Source organism: Molothrus ater, chromosome 3 (assembly GCF_012460135.2).
Source record: "Molothrus ater isolate BHLD 08-10-18 breed brown headed cowbird chromosome 3, BPBGC_Mater_1.1, whole genome shotgun sequence".
Lineage (NCBI taxonomy): Eukaryota > Metazoa > Chordata > Aves > Passeriformes > Icteridae > Molothrus > Molothrus ater.
The window spans coordinates 5,036,652-5,061,163 of NC_050480.2; the positions used below are offsets into that span (position 1 = coordinate 5,036,652).

The window sequence follows — 24,512 nt, forward strand, 5'->3', positions numbered from 1 at the left end:
GGCTGTTGCCATTGTGCCGGGATTCAAACAGGAATCTGGGAGCAATCCCAGTTCAGCTCCACCCTGTTGTTCCAAAGCCGGGCTCTGTTCACACCCCGAGGGCAGGGAACAGCACCTACCTGGGTTTGGGGTTTTCCTGCTCCAGCTCAGCCACAGGGGAGCTGAAGAGCTTTGCTGCTCCTGCTCCCTAATTGATGATTACCACTGATTATCAGACAGGGAGAATTCCACGTGTCCTTCCAGCAGCTCCTGCCCCTGGTCACCAGCAGGGACGCTGGGGACCTCTCCAGTGCCCCATGCAAACAGCATTTACACCCCCAAGTACTCAGTCTCTACTTTGTGCAGCTCGATTTTAAAGGCAAACAGCAGCTTTTCTCCATCCATAATTCATGGGCCACTCCAGATAGCCATCAAATATGTAATCAAATTAAGTTAACAGTGTCTTGAGGTTTGCAGCCCAAGGTTTCCTGCCTCAGCCCGCGGGATGCCTGCCTCTGTTTGGGTTGCCACTTAATCACTGCACAATATTTGTTTTGGCTTGGCTGTATGTGAGGAGAGATTTATTCCATCCCATCTGGCTGCAGCCTGGGAGTCAGCAGGGGGAAAAGCCACCCTTAGCTCCTCCCCTGGCTGCCTTGGGCACCTTTGGGAAGGAACACCACAGTGGAGCAGCTAAAAATGTTCCAGCTACCTGCTTGGACAGGTCGTTTATCCGTACTGTCAGTTTTTAAGGAATAACTCCCACCACTCCAGGCTTCTTCTTCCACCTCCTGAGCTGCCCACGCAGCTCTCAGAGGTAATTGCACTCAGAGCAATCCCAGCTTTGTCTGTGCCCCTTGAAACCCCCCCAAAATAACGACAAGGGTTTAATCTGCATTTATTTGGGATGATTTCAGCACGGCTCAGCACGGCTCCCAGGGAGCTGGAGAGGAACAAGGAGCCCATTGTGCCTCGTGTGCCACACTCGAAGCCCATCAAAGCCAGCGCCAGCCTGGAAGAGTCTTGACTTGAGATCCACTGGAAAAACTCCCAGTGACTTCAGGAGACTTTGAATCAGGTGCTCCAAGGAGGAGAAGCCACGCTGGTAGCGGCAGGCTCGTGTTCATTGCCGTTTGGAGATGGAACAAGAAGCTCTGAGAAGCCACAGAGGCAACAAACCAGAAAACATCAGCAATAAACCTCGACAGCGTTATCTGTAATCGAGTATGGCACGAGTGGAGAGAGCACTGAGCGCTTCCCAGATCTGCCCTGAAAGCTTTGGGACTGGGGAGGAGGGTGAGAGCAGAGAACTCACACAATGCAGCTGAGTTTGCCACGGCTTGGGCACGGAGCAGCTCCCTGGGAGGGAAAAATGGGAGCAGGGAGATCATCAGCTCAGCCCAGCCCAGCCCAGCCCAGCCCAGCCCCACCTGCTGGGTGAGGCACAGGGGAGGAACCAGCCCCTAAAACAACAAAAAGCAAAAGCAGCAGGGCAGGAGCCCCAGTGCATCCTCCTGAGGGACCAGCACCTTCCTCAGGCAGCTCTGCATCCAGAAAACTGCCCGGGAAACCTCTTATCCTTGGAATGCTTGCATGGGGTCTCCAGCCAGCGCCTGGTGGGGAAGAAGAGACAATTTCAGCTGTTATTCCAAGGGAGGGAAAGCAGCGCCAGCAGGAGAGGCTCCACTGAGCAGCAGTGGCATGGGAGGAGCAGTTTTACTCCCCGAGTGGCATCTGAGGCACCAGGGTTTGTGTTTCTGAAAATTCCTGGCACCCGACTCTGCAACAAAAGTCTCTCCACGAGACCATCCCCAGGCTCCATCAGAAGGGATCTTAATTGCCACAGAGACACTTTTCCCTCCCACCTCTGGATCTGCACTCGGTGGTTCCTGCGCTGGGGAAATTGCTGCTCTCTCCTGATTAAGTGCTTAATTGTGGCCAGAGCTTCCTCAAGTGTTCCCAGCCCTGAGCTGAAGTTCCACTTCAAACACGTGCTGTTATTGACTTCCTTATCAATTTCCTCCCTGGGAATCCCTTCCAAAGGATGCCTGAGGGGCCCTGGGTGCATCCCTGTTCTGCAGGGAGCCATGTGGAGAGCTGGGTGCACGGAGAGCACTCACTAACTTGGGCTCCAGCAAGATGTTTTCCTTCCAGGAAAACCCAGACAAAACCAAAGGAATTTAACCGTGATTTTAACAGGTGTCCATCCCTGGGAATGCTTGAGGCCAGGTTTTGAGAATCTTCATTCTACTGGAGGCAGTTCCCACCTGTGAACTCTCACCCACAGCTCCACAAAAAGTTTCTGGCCAAGGGGAAAAGCTGAGGTTAAAATCCCCAGAGGCCTCGCAACAGTGACACCAGCCCCGGCTCAGAGCTGCTTAATGGTTAATGGAATAATATTTCCATCCGTTGTAGATGAGAAAAGATAATTACTTTCGGGGTTTAAGAACCAAATGTGTTGATCCAAATGTAATCTCAGTGTTTTAGCATCTGATTATTACATCAGAAACACAAATGTCAACGGGCTGCAGCAATGGGGTTGTCAGGAGGGGGGGAAAGGGAGATGTGTGACTTAAATCACACACCAGGGGAAAGATGCCCCCAAGGGACTTTTAACTTGAGTTAATTAAAAATACTCTACTTCCCTGAAGCATTTTGGGGGCTGGGAGCTCATTTTTTCCCTCAGTGATCCTTCTGCTTCACCCAGAACAAGGGACAACCAGAGGGGACAACTGTGGGTCATTCCCTGCTCACCCAAACCAGGGATACAAATCCCAGATGGCTCATTCCACACAGGAAGGAATGGCTGCAGGAATGTTATACACTGAGGCTGCTTTGGTGCTTCTACCCCAGATCTTTTTTCTGGAATTCATCCTGTCACCTCCATGGGCCCAGCTGGGCCTGTTTGTCCCTGCTGTCCCAAACCTGCTCTGCTGAATCTGGAGAACACAGGAGAGATTTCCTTTCCAACCCAAACCACCCCAGAACCTGCAGCAGCAACCCATCCCTGAGGCAGCTTAGACAGGAGATGACAGGAATCCCTGTTCCCCAGGAATCCCTGTTCCCCAGGAATCCCGTTCTCCAGGAATCCCTGTTCTCCCTATCCCAAAAGCATCCAGCACACACAGGGACCAGCACACGACGTTAACACGAGCGTGCCGCCAAGAACCAACTGGAATCGTGGTGCTTTGCTGCTGAACAAAGCCCTTGCCTTGATTTCTCAGCCAAGTTCAAGTTCCCAGCAGGCTGATTGTCCCCCACCCTGTCCCTGAAGCACCCAGTGCTGCATGGAATTTTATTAAATTGCCAGCACGGGCGGCCGCTCAAAGTTTGTGTGGCTTGATGTGATCGATGGCAGCAAAACACGGGAAGAAAGGAAGGAGGAGGGGGGGCACCCCTGTTTGTTAAAGCTTTTTCTTTTCCCTTTTGAATAAAATGTCAACTCCATTATATAGATGTCAACTCCATTACTGCAACACTCCCGTGGCAGCCTCAACATGGAACTATCTGCTAATAAAACAACTTTCTCGCAGGGGGAGCAGAGGGCAGGTTACCTGCTGGAGGTTCCAATCTGGTTAAGAAAATTCCTGTTTATCCCTGCAGGCACAAACACCATTTCCATTATCCTGGTTTCCTCCTCGTCTTTGTTGGCCCCAAAGGAAAAACCTGCTCTTGTATCCTGATGAGCTTGCGGTGGTCACGGACCTTTCCTCGTTAGAGAAGGCGGAAAATGGGGAGAGCAGTGCCTGCTGTGCTGCAAAAAAAAAAAAAAAAAAAAAAAAAAAAAAATATCTGGGTTAGAATCGTGGAATAGCCTGGCATTGAAGGCACCTGAAAGGTCCCCTTGTTCCAGCAGCAGCCAAGGTGGAAAAACAGAGGAGCAGCTTCCCGGGGGTCCTGCTCCAGGGGGATGTGCTGCCAAGCCATCTCAGGGGGGTCTGGGGACAGGTGCCCCCCCAAATCAGCAAGATCTGCCCACAGGCAGAAGGTACCACAAGCACCACCCCAAAAGCACTTTCAGAGAAGCCCCTGGACTGGTTTGGCACGTTTGTGTGCCTGGGAAACCAGGATACACTTGGGAAGAGAATTTGGGAGTGTGAAACTGGGGGGCTCCCATCCCTCCACAGCTCTTTTGGGATATAAATTCTATTTTTAAACAACCAGGAAGGCGGAGAAGCCCCTCAGCCTTGCCAGGCATGGGTTGTGAGAGGCCAGGGCTCCTCCCTCGCTCTCAGGTTCGCTGGCTGCACACAGCCCCACGCAGACAGACAAAGATGAGAACATATTTAGAAAAGAATAAAGAAACCCATTCCACGACGGGAGTTGTTTAGATAATTGATTTCCCTTGGACTTACAAGCACTAAATAACAGCCAGGCAGGCACATCTCCCAGATAACCTTTTCCTTCAAATCTCTCTTCCAAAGGATTGGCCTTTGACAGAGGCGTCTCTGGGAGCGCAGCTCTGAGGCAGCTCGTAGGTAGGACCTTGCTGAGAGAAGGCTGTGACTATTCCTCAAGCAATTATTTTTTCCCTCTGTATCCTTTGCATAGAGAGAGCTAATTAACTGCCTGCCAGGTTCTGCAGATCCAGGGCGCAGAATGAAGTAGCACAAATGTCATAATTAATTAGCAGTTTAACGCCAGAACGAACACGGCTAAGGTGCCCTGTCAATATTCTGGCACTGGCATGGGGAGCATTCCACGTGCCAGGCACTGGGGCAGATCCCAGCCTGGACAGCAGAGGGAATTTCTTCATGGAAGTGTGGTCAGGCATTGGAAGTGCCCAGGGAGGTTTGGAGTGGCCACCCAAGGAAGGGCTGGAGGTGGCACTCAGTGCTCCGGGCTGGGGACAAGGCCGGCGTCGGGCACAGCCTGGACTGATGGGCTGGGAGGGATTTTCCAGCCTCAGTGGTTCTGTGATCACATCACAGAGCCCCAAACTGTTGGAAGCTCAGCTGGAATCACTGAGAAATGAGGAATAATCTGTCATGTCCCCCTGTGGAGCTGGGCAGGGTCAGCCCACGCCAGGCTGGGATCGTCCCTGTCCCTGTGCTCAGCCCCAGGCCCTGCTCTTTCCCAGGGACAACACCCATCCTACCTCTCCCTCATCCACCAGGACCTTTTGTTTCCCTGTTTTTAGTGAGAATGACCCTGGCAGTGGCCACCAGGCAGCCCCCAGCCCACCTTGCAGTGGGGACAGGGGTGTGTTTGGCACAGAGACCCAAAGCTGTCACACAGACCCGAAGCTGTCACACAGACCCAAAGCTCTCACACAGACCCGAAGCTGTCACACAGACCCAAAGCTCTCACACAGACCCAAAGCTCTCACACAGACCCGAAGCTCTCACACAGACCCAAAGCTCTCACACGCCTCCCATGGACCCCAATTCCTCCCCTAGGGATGGAAGAGGGGCTCAGCAGCATGGAGTTACCAACTTCCCCCTGGACCAAGGCTGACAGAGCAGGGGTTAGACCTGGGGCAAGCCCAGCACCAGACTTGCCACAACAATTAAAACCAAATCAATTAGAGTCATCAAGGCTGGCTCCTGGCAAGAGCCAAAACCCAAGAACTCCCTGAGAAAGCTCTCAGCCCTACCCTTGTTCCCTGAGCAGATGTTCCCAGTGCTGCTGTGCGCTGGGGAGTGTATCCCACATACCTGGAGCCCAGCAGGGGACAGCTCCCCGTGGGACACCCCAAATCCTGCCCTTGTGAGATCCACTGCCCTGAAAGTAAAAACTCCAGTGTCACCGGCACATTTTCTGGAAAAATCCCTTTGCCCAGGATTTTGCTCCTGGGAAGCTGAGAAGCCTCAGAGAGAAAGGAAAACAATATTATCCCATTTGCTTCTCCTGCGTTTTGCTGCTTTGGAATGTGGTTGGAGATTTTTTGTCCCACACATGAATTGTTTTGACTTCATGACCAATCACAGTCCAGTTGTGTCAGGACTCTGGAAGGAGTCACAGGTTTTTCCTTAGTATCTTTTAGCCTTCTGTCTGTATCCTTTCTCTATTCTTTAGTATAGTTTTAGTATAGTATTTTTTAGTATTATATTTATTAATACTAAAATACTATAGTATTTTTTAGTATTATATTTATTCAGGTGCCTTCAATGCCGGGCTATTCCATGATTCTATTATATTTAGTGTTATATTTATTTAGTATAGTATCTTTAATACAATATAGATCATAAAATAATAAATTAGCCTTCTAAGAACATGGAGTCAAGATTCATTCCTTCCTTCCCTTGTCTGGGCACCCCGAAAATACCACACCCCAGGACTCAAGCATGATTCCCAAGGGCTCCAGAGCAGGGCAGATTCCTGCAGGAAAATAAGAGGGAGGACTTACAGGCATCCACGTCTCCTTCCATCCTCAGCTCCCCCAGCTCCACCGTGGGAGATCTTCAGGGGGAAAAAGCAAAGCGAGGGACGAAGCCCCTCAGCCCTGCATCCGTTTGGGATCATCCCGCTGGCAGTGCCGGGGGAAGGCAGCGCTGAGCCCGGTTTGGGTGATTGAAATGCCACTCCTGCCTTGCAGAGCCAACTCCATGGTGACAAACAGCTCCGGGGAGCCGTGACACCGGCGGGTCAGAGCCGGCACGGCAGCACCGGGAGGGAACAATGAGGCGGAGCAGGAACCCGGGCTCTGGGAAAAAGGATGGCCTTGAGGAGGAGAAAACGCACGGCACGCAGGAGAAGGTCCTTAACTTCAGTTTCCTCTTTTTTTAACCTAATGAAGTCTTTTATTAACCCCATCTGGAAGAGGCCAGCACCTCTCCAACATCTGCTCGGGGGCTTTGTTCAAGTGTGAAACTTCTCCGCTGTTTTTCCAAGCGTGGCTTATTCCAGCACTTCAACAATGGGATGTTCCCAGGGATTTCTGCCCCCACAAAGTGCTGACTCCTGCAAGTGAGAGCCCCAAACCCGTGGTTGGGTAATGTCCATCAGTCCTGAGGGACTCTGCACTGCAGAGTTCCACACGGGAATGCTGCTCCTTGCGACAGCAGATTCCCAAAGCTGGGAAGGCATCAGCAGGACACTTATCCGTCCTGCCACTGCCTCCCACAGCCCAGAGGGAATTTCCCTGTGGAACAGCTTTGGATCCAGGCAAAGGTCGCTACAGCAGCAGGGATTTCTGTGGAGAAAGCCTGGGAGACATCTCCCACCACCACGTGCTCGTTTGAGAGCAGAACTTGTCTCCTTTGGGGCCACATCCTTCATAAATCCAGTTTAACAGACTCCTTCTGGCCCTGTCTTGTCCTGCTCTGTTATTCCCAGCTCCGGCCATTCCCCATCCGGGATCTGGATCACTTCCACACCAGGCTGTCCCACAAGCCCCAGGACGCAGCCCCGCAGCCTCCCTGGGTCCCTCAATGGGATTTAAAGGATGCCTGTGTGGTGTTTCCCAGCCCTGCACAGTCTGGAGCTGCTGGCAGGACCCAACAGGGCCAGGAGAAGTCGATATCCAACATGGAGAATCCAGCAGCACGCAGGATCCAGCAGCACAAGGGGCTCAGGGTCCCTTGGACAGGTCCCATCTGGAGGTGATCCCACAGCACAGCCTCAGCTGCCACAGGTTTGTCCCAGGCTAATCCCACCTCTGCCATGTCTGGGCTCCAGCTCCTTCTGCTCCAGTGACAGGGAGCAAGCCCTGAAGCTGCTCCTCAGCTGCCAGGGGGATAAATATCCCAAAATCCCAGTTGATCCCCATTTCATACCCACAGCTGCACCACTGGACCGTCTTCCCTGGCTCTGCACATCCCTGGGAAATGACACATTCCCTATTCCTCTGTTAGGTCCTGCACCCATCAGACACAATCCTACTCCTCAGGGTTGCACAGAAAAGAGGGATGGATTTTTCCTCCAAAAGAGGGGATTTCTCCCCACTTTGATGCTCCAGGGCCCCGAGTCACTATGGTTACTCCTAACCGTACATGGAATATTGCTCTGATTGTAGAATTCGTGGAGATCATCCTTCAGGGAGTGTCTCTACTTCATGACTTCCTCACACTGTATCTAAACCAAACCCAAATGGAGTCTTTTCCATCTTTTTATTTTCCCCTTTCCCAAGAAAACCCATGTGCAGATCCAGCTCTGTCAGAAGTGAACTTCCCAGCTGGACACAGGCAGCCTCTGGCTCCTTCACCCTCCCTGCCAGCACAAGGATCTCTCCTGGGCAGCAGAGACAGGGATAAAGCTCACCCCAAGTCCCCAGCAGCAGCACAGTGTCCTGGACATGCACTGAACCCAGCAGCCAGGAGCATGGGAATGCTGGATAACCCTGGAAGTGCTGCAGGCCAGGCTGCACGGGACCCTGGCAACCTAATCTGGAGCTTGGCACAGGATGGTCCTTCCAGTCCCTTCCATCCCAAACCAGGCAGGAATTCCATGGTGATCCCACAGCCCAGGCCAGGTAAAACCCATGGAAAAACATCCACCATGTGGAAGGGCTCCCATTCCAAAGGCAGGAGCAGTCACGAGCAGCACAAACCAGGAGGGAATTTAAACCTGGGAGTAACTCAGGAGCCTGGGATTCCCTGGTGTTCCCTCACCCATGCTGCAGCCACAGGGAAAGCCAGCCTTGTTATTCCCACTAATTAAACTGGGAAAACCATACGGAATGAAAAACAGAGCCTCAACAAAGGGAGAGAGGCAGTGAGCCCAGCACAAAGGAGCTGGTGGCACACGCTGCTGCCAGGTGGGATGGGGCAGGTGTCAGGGATCTGGGATCAGGGATCCAGGATCAGGGACCCAGGCATAGAGTGGTGCCAGGGAAACATCCATGTTCTGTAATCTGAGGAAAAGCTGGAAGAGATGCCTCAGGAATATCACACAGCACTGGAGCATTTCCTGCCACCTCAATAATTAGGAAAACCTTAAAAGCAGCTCTGGGATATTTTGCCTGCCAGCTGCCTGCACTGGAACCTGCTCTGCTCCCATTCACACTCTTTTCCCTTTCCAGAAACTTCTCCCAGCTGGATCTGAGGACACAAGGCATTTACCTGGGAGCTCAGGAGCTGGAAACATCCCCTTTCACAGGCAGGATGAAAGCTGGCTTGTCACCCAAACCCCACGGGAAAACACATCCATCCAGCAAGCAGGAATTCCAGGGAAGGCTGTGTGAGACCAATATATTTATTGGTGTGGGGGGGTGCTTATCCCAAAAAAGCCACATAAGGAAAACCAACAACCGCAAGGATAAACATCATGCCATGACAGTTATCATCAACACCCCCTAAACCTGACTTTAGGGCAGACCAGACCTGTCACAGAGTGTGCTGCTGCGGCCGTGCCGGTCTTGGTGGGCATTCCTGATGGGCATTCCTGCCGGGCATCCCTCCTGCGGGCATCCCAGCCCGCAGTTCCCGGCTCAGGGCTCGATTTCCCCAGGCAAGGCAGAGGGGCGGCCGCGGTGTCCCGGTGGTGCCGGGTTAATTTCTTGCCTTGCCTGTGAACAGCTCATTTAGCGCCACTTCAAACTCCTAATTCCGGGGTTTACGTGGAAATGGTTTTAGAGTGCGCTGGAAACCCCGGGTTCCTTTTCCAATCTCGCCACGTCTTTACAAAGCAATTCCTTAAGCCTCCGTTTCCGAGACCCTTTTAATCTCAGCAAATTATTGGTGAGAGCCGAATCGAGGCAAACTGCCACCACAGCGCTGTCACCGTGCAGAGAGAGGCCACCGCTGATTATTTAGAGGAAACCATCGCTTTTCGGGCCGAGAAATAAATTAGCATTTATACTGGATTATTGAAAAACGCCCCCCCAAAAAAATCAGCCTCCATCTCCGTGTCAATTGTGGCTCGCCGAGGTCAACACCTCCGCTGTGACAGGCACGGGCTCGCACAGCAAAGGACAACTTATGCGTGGAAATGAGCCCCGAATGTGTCATTATTATCCGGGAGACAAGGCGGGCTGAGAAATAACATCTGCACTCCTGCAAATAACATCTGCACAGCCCGGGATCCGGGCGACCTTCCGCGGAATGGGGGTAATCAGGGAGCGGGGAAAATCACCCCCAAAAATTAAAACCCAAGAGTTTGGCTTCTTGGCTTTTTTGCTGTTGCATTTCCTATGTGTTTGGGTTTGTCTGTTTGGGTTTTTTTCTGTTTTTTTGGGTTTTTTTTGCCGTTGTTGTTTTGGTTTTGGGGTTTTTTTGTTTGTTTTGGTTTTTCTCCTTTTTGTTTGTTTTGGTTTTTCTCCTTTTTTGTTTGTTTTGGTTTTCTTTGTTTTTGTTTGATTTTATTTTTTTTTTTTAATTTGCTTTTAAACTACTTCACATGGAATCTGCAGCTTGATCCTCCCAGGGCAGGGAAGGAAAAAGTCCTGTTTTGCGTGGAACCTGCAGGTGATGGAGGGTTAGGTTAGAAAAACACGTTCTATAAGTGACAAAGATTTCAAGGTTAGTGGGTTGTTTTTTTGGGGATACATTTGCCACATCAAAAGGAATTTCTTTACACCCACCGCCGAAATGAAGTTATGCTTTTTATCCCAAACATCACCGATGAGGGGAAAATTCTGGGGTGTTTTCAGTGCAAAACGGCCACGAGGCGTTGGGCTGGCTGCATTTCTGCCAGCTCCCCCCGGGCTGTGCTTCTCCCTGGCTCTGTCAGGGGATGCAGCGATGCCTCTGCCCCCAGGACAAGGGTCAGGGGCGCCCCGGTGGGCAGGGCATGGCTGAGCCCCTGCTGTGCCCCAGGGACCCGTCCCAGCCCCGCCACCAGGGAAGCTCCACCTGGCTCCTCATCCCAGCTCCAGCAGCAGATCTGGGGGCAGCCGGGGTGTTCAGGATCCCTTTTGCCCCAGCTCCCCCTTCCTGGGCTGCTGTCCCGGGACACCCTGGCTGGATTTCTCTCCCTGCGCCCCAGGTGCCCAGTCCAGGGTCCTGGTGAGTGAGCAGGGGCTGGTGACACACCTGTCCCCATAATCCCTACAAACCACCTCGCTTGTGCCACATCCCAAAATCCCGGCTTACGGGGCCAGTCTGACACAAACAGCACCAGTCCCTCCCAGCCCTTCACCTTATTCTGGCTGGTTTGACCCCAAAGCAGCACTGAGGCCTCGGGGAGATCCTAAATGCCCCAGTGGCTTGCAGGGAATCCTCCCTACAGCACCAGGAGCAGCCTCTCCCTTCCCAGAGGGAAGCAGGGACACCACGCTCTGCCTCTCATCCGTCCGTCCGTCCATCCATCCATCCATCCATCCATCCATCCATCCATCCATCCATCCATCCATCCATCCATCCATCCATCCATCTCCAGGGCACGGTTCCTGCTTTGCCAAGCTGCCCCCTGCCCCAACAGCACACGGGCACCTCTGTGTCCAGGGAGGAGGGAGGTTCCAGCAGCTCCTTCCTGGAGTGTGAGCCCCAGAAAAGAGGGGACCTGCTCCAGTAGGGATGGAAAACTTACAGGTGCCAAAATAAAATAAAGTTAAATTAAAAAAAAAAGTAAAAGTAAAGTAAAATAAAGAAAAAAAGTAAAGTAAAATAAAGGAAAATAAAATAAAGGAAAATAAAGTAAAGTAAAATAAAGTAAAATAAAGTAAAATAATGCAAAGTAAAATAAAGTAAAATTTAAATAAAGTAAAAAAAAGTAAAAAACTAAAATAAAAAACTAAAATAAAAAATAAAATAATAAAGTAAAATAAAATAAAATAAAATAAAATAATAAAATGATCAGCCTTTGGAGGAAGACTCTGATGAAGGAAGAGCTGGGCTCAGACACGGTTCAGCAGTTCACTGGTACCACTGGTGACACTGGCGGGCACCGGTGGCTGTGCTGGGGGACAGAGCTGTGTCCCGCCCTGGGTTACCCCGAGGGGCAGCAGTGGGGCAGCCCCTGTGCTGCTCTCACACGGATGTAGAGAGGCTTTTGCTTTTTCTCTCATCTTCTTTTTTTTCTTTTTTTTTTTTTTTTTTTTTGAGCAGGGGAGGGGAAGAGAGGTGCAGGGAAAAAGAAAAAGGATGGAGGTGCCAGGAATTCTGCCCGAATGGTGGGAAGACTGCAACTGAGTAGAGCTGTCGGGAAGGCGGGATTTGGACGGCAGCGCGTGGAGATTCGGGACCCGTTTAGCTCTTGACCCTCACCGGGGTCTCAGAATTTCAGCGTGGAGCACGAAGTTTAAAACGCAAAACTGTGCTCCGATCTTTTATTTTTAACAATCACCACAGAGCTGCAGGTGCCTTGCCTCCAAAAAGATCAGGAAAAGATGGGGTTTGAGACGGGAAGGGTCCAGTCTGGAGGGTGCGGGGTACCCCTGGCTCCCCAAAACCGGCCTCAGTCCCCGTAGAGGGGAGTCCGTGCGCGAGCACCGGCAGCACCTCGGGAACCGGTGCCGCTCCGGAGGGAGGCTGCTCACTGAACACCCCGAGTTTTATCAGTTTCTGGGGAAGGCGCAGCGCCGCGGGTCCCCGCGCACGGCCGGGTGCGCACCCAGCGCATCTCCCCGCGCTCGGCTCCGCCCGCCCCGTCGCGGCGGTGCCCGGCCCGGGGGAGCGGGAACAGCTTCGGCCGCGGGGTCTGGCTGTGCCCCGGCCTCTGAGCCCGGCCGAGACCCCGCTCAGCCCCGGAGCGGCCCCGGGAGCGGCCCCGACGGGCGCGGGGTGCCGGGGCAGGAGCCCCGCAGTCGCTCCCCGGGCCGGGGGAGCGAATCCCGCAGCTGGCCCGGCCCCCGCCCGCGGGCTCGGGCTGCTCCAGGAGCGCCTTTCGTTGCGCCAAAACCAACGAACAAACGAAGAAAGACCGAAAAAAACCCGAAAACGCCACCGCAAACGAAGCATCGGCCCTAAAGGGGTCCCGGTGCTGCGGGGGTCCCCGCTGGCCTCGCACCCCGCGGCAGCGGCTCCGAGGGGCCGGTACCGGGGCCGGGAGCCGTGCAGCCCGGCCGGGAGAGGGGATGGGGCTGGCCGGTGCTGCCGTCGGGGCCGGGCGGGAGCCGCTCTGCGCCGGGACGCTGTGCCCGGGGGTGGCCGCGCACCGTGGCGAGGGGCTCGGGGGAACGGGCATGTACTTACGGGCGAGGGCGGCGGGGCCGGGGCCGCTCGGAGCCGCTCCGGCGCTGCCCCGGCGTGGCCGGGCTTAAGAGCCGTCGGGCGGGCGCAGGACAATGGCCGGGAGGAGGGGGCCGGGGCCGGGGGCCGGCGGGAGGCGGGGAGGGGCCGGGGCCGCCCGCCGCCGCTCCGCCCCCCCGCGTCTGGCGTAAACCCGGCGCCGGGCTAAAAGAACCGGCGAGCTACCGGCGCCCGGGGCTGGTGGCCGCCGCCGCGGACGGCTCGCCGGTGCCGGCGGCAGCGCCCGGCCCGGCCCGCCCCGTCGCGTCCCGCCCCGCCGCGCCATGTCGCTGAGCCCCAAGCACACGACGCCCTTCTCGGTCACCGACATCCTCAGCCCGATGGAGGAGAGCTACAAGAAGTTCGGCGGCATGGACGGGGCGGGCGGGCTGGGCGCGCCCCTCGGGCCGTACCGCCAGGCGTCCGTGCCCCCCGCCGCCGCCGCCGCCGCCGCCGCCGCCGTGCCGCAGCACGTCCCCGCGGGCGCGGCCGCCTATCACATGCCCCACGGCGTCTCGCAGTTCCCGCACGGCGCCGTCGGGGGCTACTGCAACGGCGGGCTGGGCAACGTGGGCGAGCTGCCCGCCTACCCCGAGGGGATGCGGGGTGGCGCGGCGGCGGGCGGCGGCTGGTACGGCCCCGGCGGCGACCCCCGCTACTCCAGCAGTAAGTGCGGGCGCGGGGGGCGCGGAGGAGGAGGAGGAGGAGGATGATGGGGGCGGCCGGGCGCGGGGGGAGCCGCGGCCCCGACGGGGCGGGCGTTGAGCAGGCCGTCCCGCTCAGTCTCCAGGTTCATGGGCCCGTCGGCGGGGATGAACGTGGCCGGCATGGGCGGCCTGAGCGGCATCGCCGAGGGCGCCAAGGCCATCGTGCCGCTGCACGCCGCGCCGCGGAGGAAGAGGAGGGTGCTCTTCTCGCAGGCGCAGGTCTACGAGCTGGAGCGGCGCTTCAAGCAGCAGAAGTACCTGTCGGCGCCCGAGCGGGAGCACCTGGCCAGCCTGATCCACCTGACCCCCACGCAGGTGAAGATCTGGTTCCAGAACCACCGCTACAAGATGAAGCGCCAGGCCAAGGACAAGGCGGCCGCCCAGCAGCTGCACCCCGACGGCGGCGGTGGCGGCGGCGGCGGCGGCAGCGGCGGCCTGTGCCAGCAGCCCTCGCCGCGCCGCGTGGCCGTGCCGGTGCTGGTGAAGGACGGCAAACCCTGCCCGCCGCCGGGCAACGCCACCCCGGGCCCCGGGCCGGCCGCCCCCGCGGCCCCCGCCGCCGCCGCGCCCGCTGCGCACCCGCACCCCGGCTCGCTGGGGCAGGCGGCCGACCTGGAGGAGCTGTCGCCCAGCCCGCCGGCGCTGCACGGCCCCGTGGCTCCCCTGGCCCCCCTGGACTCGGCCGGCGTCGACTACAACGGCGGCATGGTCAGCCCCAACCTGCTCTACGGCAGGACGTGGTAATAATAATCGGTGCGTCCCGTGTGTGTGTGTCCCCGACTGCCCCGCTCCTCCGGCACCGGACGCTCCGCCCTGCCCGGTGCCCGCGGGGATCGCCGACGGCCGCCCCACCCCCGGTCCCCTCCCGGCCTCCCTTCGAGTTTTTTTTTAAGTCTCTCCTGTTTTGGACAAACGGCCCCGACGGCAGCGCCAAGTGCTTGCGTGAGTGCGAGTCGGTGTGGATGTGTGTGAGTGTCGGCGTGCACGCGTGTCCGCGCCTCCGTGTCCCGGCCGCCGAGAGCTCCTCCCGACGGGGCGGGGGCGGCCGGGGCAGCGCGGGGCTCCGCTCCGGCCCGGCCCCTCGTCCCGGCGGCAGCGCAGCCCGGGAGCCCCGGCGCGTCCCGCGATAAACCCTCCGAGGCGCTGCTCGTCGCGGCCGAATTCATGTCGTGGGGGTGCCCCGGAGCGGTGCCATTCCGTTCTTATCTCCGTCCGAGGTAAATTGGGTCGCAGCTCAGTTGAGGCGGGAGCCGTGGCAGGAGAGCCCTGCAGCGCCGGTGCTCGGATTTAAGGGGAAAACCCCGTTTTTCTCGTTGTTGTTATTAAATACCGCGCAGTTAATGAATGCCCGTGCGTGGACGGGGCGCGCGTCCCGCGGAGCTGCCTCAAGTCCCCGGCCCTTGGCTCAGCTCCCGACGAGCTCGGAGCCCTGCGGAGGTGACGGAGAGCCCGGGGATTCCCGGGGCTGGACCCCGCTTCCCGCCGGGATCGGACCCCGCAGCAGCCGGGGCCGGAGGATGCGCGGCGCCGGAGCCGGGTTTATCCCCGCGCCTCTTTCCGAGGAAATCCCGCACGTCGGGAAACGCTCCTCGGGACTTTCCGGCAATTTTTCTCTCTTTTATTTTTTATTTTAATTTTATTTTAAACAATAAAAGGAAGCCTTGTTCTCACAACTCGGCTGCTTCTTTCTCGGTGTACGGACTGAAGGACAACCTCAAAATCCCCTTTTTTCTGCCTCCCTGTCGGCTGCTAAGGATTTAATTCCACGTCCCTCCCGCCTCTGGCCAGGCTCCCCCATTCTTGGGGGACCCGCTGAACCCCAGCCTCGGTGGGGCTCCCCAGCACCTGGGGCTGCTCCACTCCCGGCTGTGCCATAAAGGAATGATTCTGAGGTGAAAAATCGGGATTTTGGCCTCTGCAAGACCACAGACCCACTCCCAGACCCGTCCCCAAGCCTTATGCAGGAGCCTGGAGGGGAAGGGAATCTTCACCGTTCTTCTGGAAGGAGACCCTCTTCCCTCCGGCTCCCTCCCCTTTCCATGAGGGAGAATTTCTCCCTGCTGGGTCCCACGGGAAACAGCCCAGAGTGTCTGGGGTGGGACTGAGCCCAGCCTGGTGAGTGGCTTCTCCCTCAAACTCTGTTAAATCCAAGGGGATATGTCGGGCTCAGCTCCAGCGTGGGGAAAACAAAATATTAACCTGTCAGCAAAGCAGCCTGAGGAGCTGCACGGGGATGCTGTCCCAGGGTGACCCCCAGGCCCCCCAGCAGCTGGGGGCTCAGGGAACTGCAGCAGAGCCCCAGGAAGGGTGGTGGTCCCCGGCCCAGTCCTGCATGCCAGCCCTGCATCTGAGCCGAGGAAAGGAAGCCCCAGGCCAGCGCGCTGCTCCAAGGCGGCAGCACAGCTCCCAGGGCCCAGGCTGGCTCCACTCGGGATCACACTGCAGGGGGTGAAGGGCTGGGCAAAGTGAAGCCTGCAGGGATGAGCCTTTCCCACAGCAGCCCCCCAAATGTTTACCCAGACTTTTTGTGCCCCAAAAAATAGGAGCAAGGGACAAAGCCACCAGCACGCGGGTCCATCCACCTTTGGAATGTAGGCGACCCACCCCACTCCTTCCTCCAGCCCATTCCCGTGAAAACTCACCCTCAGAGCTGGTTTTGTCCTGCTGGAAAAGCAAAATGGTTCTTTTTGAGCACCCTAATCTTTTCCCGGCCTTGAGAGAAGGCCCTGGGGAGGGCTGGCAGCTCCCAACCCCGGGAATGCTGCATCACAATGAGGGATTCTGCTCCACCTTCCATCACTTGAAAATAATGAATCCAGGTTGATTTCTTCCTTCCAAGTTAAAGGGGGCTGTCAGGGCTTTTCCCCCAGCTGCTGGTGATTAACACCTGGATGTTTGGAAAGAAGGGAGCACCAAGGAGTGCGGGGCTGGGAACTTTACACAATACCTGGATTTAATTGAAAAATCCAAAGGGAAAGCTGAACTGGATGCTCTCCTAATTTTCTTTTTTTTATTATTACTCAAAGATTTTAAATTCTAGAGGTTGGGTGGAATTATTTTCCAATAAATCAACAGGAATGTGTGCACACAAGTAAAAGATCCAAACAGGCTCTGGAGGGGGCTGGAAATTAACCACACGCCACTGCTCAGAATTTCAAAAGCCACTTTATAAAGCAAATAAAAATATTTACTGATTTGGTACACTCACACAGAAAATCCCTAGAAAGAGTGCTAAAAACGAATGGAATTCCTGCCCTTCGCAGCCGTTTTAAATTAGGTATCAAACAGACAAACCCACGGCCCCTGCCTGGTTATGCCATGACAAAACCCACGCCAGAAACGGGCACACATCCAAAAAGTTGAAATGTTTTACTTCAGAGTCCGAGAAACCGAAGGAAGCATCTGCCAAGGAGCAGCGAGGGCCGTGTCTCTCTCAGTGCCACCGGCTGTCTGCTGGGTCTGCCCCGAGAGTCCATAAAAATCCCATTTCTGGGCATTCTTTCCAACTCCTTGTCTGTTTTCAGGCTCTTGTGTGTGGAGTAGAGGATGTTTGGAGTTCAGAGGGGCGGGCAGCGCTCGGCACAGCTTGGGTATGTATGGAGGACAACGCAGCACTCCCACCTCGTCCGACGGCAATCCGCTCTTCCCAGTCCCTCCCAAAAAATCATCATCAGGTCCGTAAGAAATGTGCACATTTAAAACAGGCATCCGTTTAAAAACTACAGGGATGGTGCTTAACCTTAACAACTTCATTTTTTTTTTTTTTCCCTCGCCCCACAAATAATAAAAAAGAACAAAAGCAAAAAACCCGGACGTTTTCCATGTTTAAAAAAACCCCCAGGAGGCAGGAGCTAATTCCAGCTGTACCTTCCTGCGGGATGTGGGAGCGGGTAGGGCCTCCCGGGGCCGTACGCCTGCAAACAAACAAACAAAAGCAAGCATTTATTTTTGGGATTAGCAGCACGAGTAAACAAGTGGGGTGAGCTGGAGGCGCCATACGGAACGGGGACAAAACATCCTCTGCTCAGAGAGGTGCCAGGGGCAGGGCTGAGCATCCCTCATCCGGCTGTGGAGTCTCCCAAAAACACAGGCTGGGGCTGGATCGCCTGGTGCAGAGCGGAGCTGCGCTGCACAGGCTTTGGAATCCCAAATAAATCCACCCCCAGCCAGCACCGTGGGTAAGAGACTTCCCACCTGAGACACTTCTGCTGCAAAGGGACAAATGCTGGAGCCAGAGACATGGGGCAGCTCACACTCAGCATTTTTACACAAAAGTATTTTAAGGAAAAACGAAAGCTGTATTTGTTGCAGAAGAGGTGTCTTCCAGCACTCGTTCTCTTTAATAAGAGGTCAAAGAGATCCAAATCTCACTTTGGAAATTACTCCAAATCAGATGTATATTTGTACTTAAATTCAGGCATTTGCTACATCAAGTATCCAAGGGAAAAATCTCTTTGAAATTTTCACAGAGTCCCAATGAAGCATTTAAAATTATTTCCAAACCTGGTACATTGCAGAGACCAGCAAGTTAATTAAAGGTGATGCACCAACACCAGCTACAGCCTTGGTTTGCTCTTTACTCAAGGATTTTGGGTGTGGAGGGAAAAAGGGGCTTCCTTCCTTTAAAAGAGAAATCTCTCTCTGTCACAGCACACGGTGGCTGGGATAAAAACCGCGGAGCCGGCGAGCAGACCTGCCAGGGAGGCTCCTGCAGCCTTGCCCATGCAGGGAGGGTTTGTTTCCAGGCTTGATAAACTCAATTAAAAAAGGAAACAAGTTGGCTACATCCCTTAAAAAACCCTTCCAAACCATCAGCAGGGAAGGACAAAGCGGAGGCCTGGGAGTGCTGCAGCAGCCGCGGATGTGGTGGACGCTCCGTTGTGCGCTGCTCCGGGCTGGAATAAAACTGCCCAACACCTGCACCACCCCAGCAAGCTCATTCTTTGCTTCTCTGGGAGAGCTGGAAGGCAGCAAAGCCCCACTCCCAGGGAGCCCCCCAGATCCATGGCAGCTGCATTAATTTTGTAAGCACTCTGCGGCAGCGCGTTTATTAACCTCTTCAGACCATGTTCTGTACGCTGTAAAAAAAGAATTCAGAGGTGAAAGGGCCCAAAGATAATTATTTATGCTGCTACGTGTCACCACTTCCACTTGAATCCCTTTTCAAGGCTTTAAAGCTTTGAAATTTTCAGGCAGCAAGGCCGGATTCAATGATTAGGCTGGCACCCTAAACCCTTTCAGGTACTTTCTCATTTCACTTCAGCCTCGAAGAAATAATGACATCTGAAAGTTCATTTAAAAATAACAAGAACAGAAAAAAAGAAAAAAAAAAAATTAAAAGCAGATAATCAGTTGCAGCACAACTGCAAAGGGATTTTTTTAAGGAAAAAAAAATCACTGGAGCTAAAAGATTTGTGTTTAATCATGAACTCATCATGTATGTGAATAAAAATTAAAAAAGGTTTGTCACTGCTGGGTTAAATGTTTCCTGCACCCACAGGTGGGTCCATGCCAGCACCAGTGGAATTCTGTTCTGGGCAAGACCACATCTTTACCCAGGCTGTGGATGTCCACAGGGCTCCAAAGTGGGAATTAACAGGGATACCCTCCCTGGGCCCCCACTGCAAACCCTGCTGGGAAACCATTCCTGCTCCCCCTCACAATTCCAGCTGTTGGGCGCCACAATTTAAGGCTGGGAATGAAGTGCTCCAAGCACAGATTCCTTTATAGGTGTAGCCTGCCTGGGATGAAGGGCAGAGCAGGGTGTGCCATGGCATACAGACTTTTCCAGGAGTCCATTTGCCAGACTAATTAAACCCTGCCCAGACTCCAGCAGCACAAAGATCCTGCCCCAATTTTCCCCCAGGAGCACAGCAGCCCCTGCTATGGATTAGTGCAATCAGGGATTTATTCCTCTGGGTAAACCTGTGTGGCACAAAACAAAAGATTTCTGAAATCTGATCCTATCAATGCACGTCATCCAAATTTAAAATGTATTTTAGAGCTCCACTGTTTGGGTCAAGGTTCAGGCCCCATTATTTCCCTGTGATTATGACCCATGTTGTTGAGTTCTGCCTCCAGTCACAATCAGTGCTGGCAGGGTTTGTACTGATGCTGTGCCACGTAACACACATCTGGGTACTGGGCAGGTGAGCAGGCTGAGAGGAAGAACATTAAAACTAGGAGTGACTAAAAAGTGACTTGTCCTGAGCTGAATCAAGCCCCAGCAGAAGGCACATTTCCAACAGTTTGTGCCTTAATTTCCACATAAAGGACAGGGCAATGGGGCTGTCACCTCCTCCTCCCTGGGACTGGTCTTCCCACAGTTCTCACTTCCATAAACAGCAGTAGAGCTAGGAGTTCAACCTAGATATCCAAAATTTATTTTAAATTAGTGTTTAGCAGTGTAAATACCCAGAGTTCTGGTACAATATGCAGATCATGTTTTACTGGGATCACACCCCCAAAAAAATTCCCTAAGCAGAGTCACCTGCTACTTTCAAGCAGCATTTTCACTCTGTGGCATTTTCTTGAACTGCTGACCAAGTCACCTGCAATTTTGGATGAAGTTCTCCCCTCACAATTGCTTGTTTCCTTTTAACTGCAGAGAGCTATTTCCACATGTTTATTCCTCTGGCTAGGAGAACCCAGCATTTGCATTAAGCAGTTTTTCAGCTCAGAGAAAGCCAATAAAAAATTCAGGAAGGTGTAAGAATCTACATTTTCAACATGCTGGGGAGAACCCAAAAGGTCCAGTGGGCAGATTTCCTTGTGGAAGAGGAAGGCTGGTGGGAATGCTTGCCTCAGGCTGCAGGAGGAGAGTGACCATGTCATGGACACTGGTGGTGTAGTCCCAGCAGAGGCCTTGTGCCAGGGCTGGCCAAGGCTGGGCAGTCACCCACCTGTGTGTGGTGACACAGTGACACTAAATCCAGCTCAGCAATACCTGCCCATGCCACGCTCCCTCTCCACAGCCCAAGCAGGGGGAAGCCTTGGCTGGGAGGGGAGCACAGCGCATCACGTGGGGCCCCTCTTTCCTACCTGTCTGCCCCTGTCCATGCGGTCCTCGGGTCTCTGGGGGTATCCCATGGGCCCCATGCCCTGGTACTGGGCTGGCTGGAACTGGTTTGGGGACTGCATCACGCGGTTCCAGGCGAGGAGAGGAGCAGCTCCGGCGGTTCTGCGCAAGGAGAGAACTCTGCAGTGGGAACTGGGCTCCTGCAGAGTGTCCCACAGCATAGACCCACTCCTGGCTTTGTCTCTGAGCTGAGCACGGACAGCCCAGTGCTAGTGAGAAGCCAGGAGCAGGGAGCATCTTCCCAAATCCTCCCTAAAGGCCGCTTTGCCGACCTCTTCCTTCGGCACAGCTTGGAAGCTGCGCTGCCACGAGCGGCAAACTCGGCTGCACGCAGCAGATTTTTCCAATTCCCTGGAAGGCCTCCGTGCACCTCTTATTGCAGGGGCAGATTTGCTGCTCCCAAAGGCTCCCCAGCACCCCAGGAGTAAACATGTGCCACATGGGAGCCAGGGGCTTTCTTTGAACGCCCAGACTCTTTCTGGGAGCCCATTCTTCCCAGTTAATTGCAGGTTGCAAATGAATTCTTACGGCGAGCATTCGGAATCTAGGGTAGGGGCCTTGGCTGCTTTTTCCCATCCATTATTCTGCTCAATATGTCAGGAGGTCTGATCGGGAAGAAACCTTTTCAAGTTCTATTGATGCCGTTTTCAATTGACCACGGTGACCTAGCAACATAAGCACTAATTGGCACGGGCTGACTGACATTTGGTGTACAGTTTATATGGGAACGCAGATCCCACATCCATTATGGCCCAGTTTGCCATCCCGGATTACCCACAGCAAGAAATGTTTTCATTTCCTTCAAGTACCCATTCTGACATGATAATTAGAAAGCAACAGGTAGAACACGTCCAATATTGTTTGATTCAAAATATTTAGGGAAATGCTACAGCCGTGATCTGGTTGTTACAGCTGAGCACGGCTGAGGGACAATTCCTTAAAGGATTCAGAGCAGGTGGGTCCTGCAGGACAATATGATGTTGTGAGGGAAAAACATGGAGAGTGGAGACAGTTAATCCTTCCTGACCCCTGCTGAAGAGGGACTTGGCTGAGCAGAGCAGGGCCAGCCTGGAGGGAGACAGGGACAGCAGAGAGCAGAGGCTCTGCATCCCAAGTTTGGGATGGGGACAGCAGAGAGCAGAGGCTCTGCATCCCAGGTTTGGGATGGGGACAGCAAAGGACAGAGGCTCTGCATCCCAGGTTTGGGATGGGGACAGCAGAGGCTCTGCATCCCAGGTTTGGGATGGGGACAGCAAAGGACAGAGGCTCTGCATCCCAGGTTTGGGATGGGGACAGCAAAGGACAGAGGCTCTGCATCCCAGGTTTGGGATGGGGACAGCAAAGAACAGAGGCTCTGCATCCCAGGTTTACCTGCTGCACTACATGCCACCCCTCAGAAGGAGCCATGCTGTAGTTAAAGCTAAGAGCACTTTACATTTGTGGGAACTAAACTCTCAAAATCAACATTTTAAGTTCATCCTTTGTTCATGATAGCTTCTCTGGATTTAGTATTTTGAGTACTAAGTTTTTTCCCCTCATGATTCCTAGAAAACAGCAGACTCTCCAGGAAAAGTGCACTGCCCAGCCATAAGGAAAGCTGCAGAGAATTACCTATACAGCCCCAGCTCTGGGGCTTTCATTAACAATCATTCTGCCTCTACAATAAGTGCTGGTGATAAAAATGACTGAGGCTCAGAGGCCAGCTCTTGCTCCATGCCTGGAATGGGGAAGTTTGACACAAATTTCTTTTGACATTAATTTTTATTTGGCACAGAGTTTAAACTTTTAAAGTGCTATTTAGTGAAAAGTTGAGATATTTAACAAATTAAACACAACACCACTACCATCACTGCTTTGCTGGGCACTGGTTGGTGATCTAAATCACCTGAGGGTGGAGATCTGTACACAGCAAAGCTGTAACCAAAAAAAGAACTGTGCCAATTGGAATACCCCAGGAGCTCACATAGGCACTATCCAGAGTTACATCAACTCAAACACATTCAGCCAGGTCAACTAAATTCAGGAGAATTTATGCAGGAAAACATTCCTGTTTTCACACCCCAGCCACTTTGGAAATTATTTCTGTGAATAGGTTAAGAAAAAAAGATCTGTTCAACCAGATGACACATTTCCATCAGCCAGGTAGCAAATGTCTCTCAATAAACTCTGGACTGGCTCAAGAGCATGGAAAGGACCTCTGCAGTGCCCAGGAATGTCAGGACAGGGGAGAGGGATCCCAAAATTCAGTTTCCCTGCTGCACACCAAGGTGCACCACTAGGTTTAAAAGCAAGAAACCCTGCACAGGAGACAGGAATAGGTGGATTATGGAGCAGCAGCTTTACACTCCTGGTTTTTCACCCCAGGCCTGAAAAGGAAGAGCCAGTTTAGCCCCTGCTGCACCATTCCACGCCTGAAATAGCACAGCTGGCAGGGACAGGGCTCCTTGCTTATCCCTTAGTCAGAGTGGTGAATCCAGGATATCCCAGCCTCCTGCCCACCCACTCCATCCCACAGGGCTGGCCTCTCCCTCAGCTCCTGCCCTCCCTGAGCAGAAATCCCTGGCTCCTCTCCCCCATGGCACCTATTGCTCCTGGAGAGCTGCAGCAGCAAGAGGGGCGGGAGTTTGGGGAGCCAGCAGCTCCCAGGGAAAGAATAGGAAACTCAAAATGCCTTCAACAGGTTCAGATGCTTTTTCCTGTACCAAGTGTCTCTGTGTTTAACCTTTGCTTAAGTCTCTGTGCAGCAACTCAACACCAGCTCTAAGCATGTTTGATCTGCTTCCCAAATCCAAAAACCTTCCAAGAACACGGCAAAACTACTTATCCTCAGCGCTGGCAGAGCTTTTCAAAAACCCTGCACAGTGTAACAAAGGGAAGGCAGTGACAAGTGACAGACCTGCAGCAGTCCTTCAAAAATAAAAGTATATAAATTGGATTTAATTAAGGGGTGGGAGTGGCAACTCCCATGGCCCAAGCAGTATTAAAGTTTGCATTATGAATGAATCTTGCCTTGCAATATTCCACACAGATGAGGCACAGGACAAGGGAGCCAGGCTTACTTCAGTGGGGATCAAAATGGTTGCCATGGAAAGTGACTGTGGAGAGCTCAATAAATTCCCCCAAAGCCCATATTTTCAATGGTGAAACATTTGCAAATAAACCCAGGGGGAAAAAAAGCTGGGTGTTGGAGCAGAAACTTCTCTCCCTCCTCCATAAGCATAAATAAATGTCATTATTCATAGCTGACACAGGTAGCCTGGGCTTATTGAGCCCACCCCACCGGAGGACACACAAGCCATCAATGAGGGGATGCATGTAAAACATCCCTGATTATCAAACCATGTCACATTCCTTCTATTCGATGGCACTTATTGGGCTGCAGATTCCATAATCCTTCCCTGAGTCCCTTCTGCATTTAATTCAGTTCAGCCTTAAGTAGTTAAAGAAACTGTTTTCAGTGGCAACTAATAACTACTGACCTACAGTGACACTGCCCTACAATGGGCTTGTCAGGCCTGAAAAACTTGTACCAAAGAAGCTGATTAGGACTTCAAGAGGTTTGTAGCAAGAATCAATGGCTGGTCTGTGCTAATGCTGCGGCTGTGGCACAGGAATGATAAAAGTGGAACACCATTAGTTATGCCTCATTAAGCTCCACAGCCCTCCTAAAAAGAAATTTGTTTAGCCTGTCCAAAATCT

The 24,512-nt window shown here is 53.7% G+C and overlaps 2 protein-coding genes and 1 long non-coding RNA gene across 4 annotated transcripts in view; 1 reads left to right on the top strand and 2 right to left on the bottom strand.

Annotated features, from left to right (window-relative positions):
- Positions 1-1,386: 1,386 nt before the first annotated feature.
- Positions 1,387-13,068, bottom strand: LOC118685373 (uncharacterized). Of its 2 annotated transcripts, none has more exons than XR_004979962.1 (3): positions 12,993-13,068; positions 3,534-3,733; positions 1,387-1,592 (listed from the first exon to the last, which is right to left on the bottom strand). It is a non-coding gene; the product is annotated as an uncharacterized LOC118685373 (long non-coding RNA). The 2 variants fall into 2 exon arrangements; XR_008508272.1 differs by having other exon boundaries at positions 3,534-3,728; positions 12,993-13,054.
- A 241-nt stretch (positions 13,069-13,309) lies between these two features.
- Positions 13,310-15,408, top strand: NKX2-4 (NK2 homeobox 4). Its single transcript, XM_036380747.1, has 2 exons — positions 13,310-13,694; positions 13,812-15,408. The coding sequence occupies exons 1-2, from the start codon at positions 13,313-13,315 to the stop codon at positions 14,477-14,479; spliced, it is 1,050 nt and encodes a 349-aa protein (XP_036236640.1). The 5' UTR covers positions 13,310-13,312; the 3' UTR covers positions 14,480-15,408.
- Positions 15,409-16,881: 1,473 nt separating this feature from the next.
- Positions 16,882-24,512, bottom strand: part of XRN2 (5'-3' exoribonuclease 2) — a 32,983-nt gene continuing 25,352 nt past the window's right edge. Inside the window, exons 29-30 of the mRNA XM_036380677.1 lie at positions 20,777-20,915; positions 16,882-17,649 (exon numbers count right to left, since the gene is read on the bottom strand). Of these exons, the coding sequence (XP_036236570.1) occupies positions 17,587-17,649; positions 20,777-20,915 (202 nt within the window). The 3' untranslated portion in view covers positions 16,882-17,586. The remainder of the gene's footprint in view (positions 17,650-20,776; positions 20,916-24,512) is intronic.

Excerpts from the sequence above, each read along its gene's own strand:
- NKX2-4 (XM_036380747.1), top strand. The coding sequence starts at position 13,313 with ATGTCGCTGAGCCCCAAGCACACGACGCCCTTCTCGGTCACCGACATC. Across the intron at positions 13,695-13,811 it reads CGACCCCCGCTACTCCAGCA|TCTCCAGGTTCATGGGCCCG; the intron begins GTAAGTGCGGGC and ends CGTCCCGCTCAG.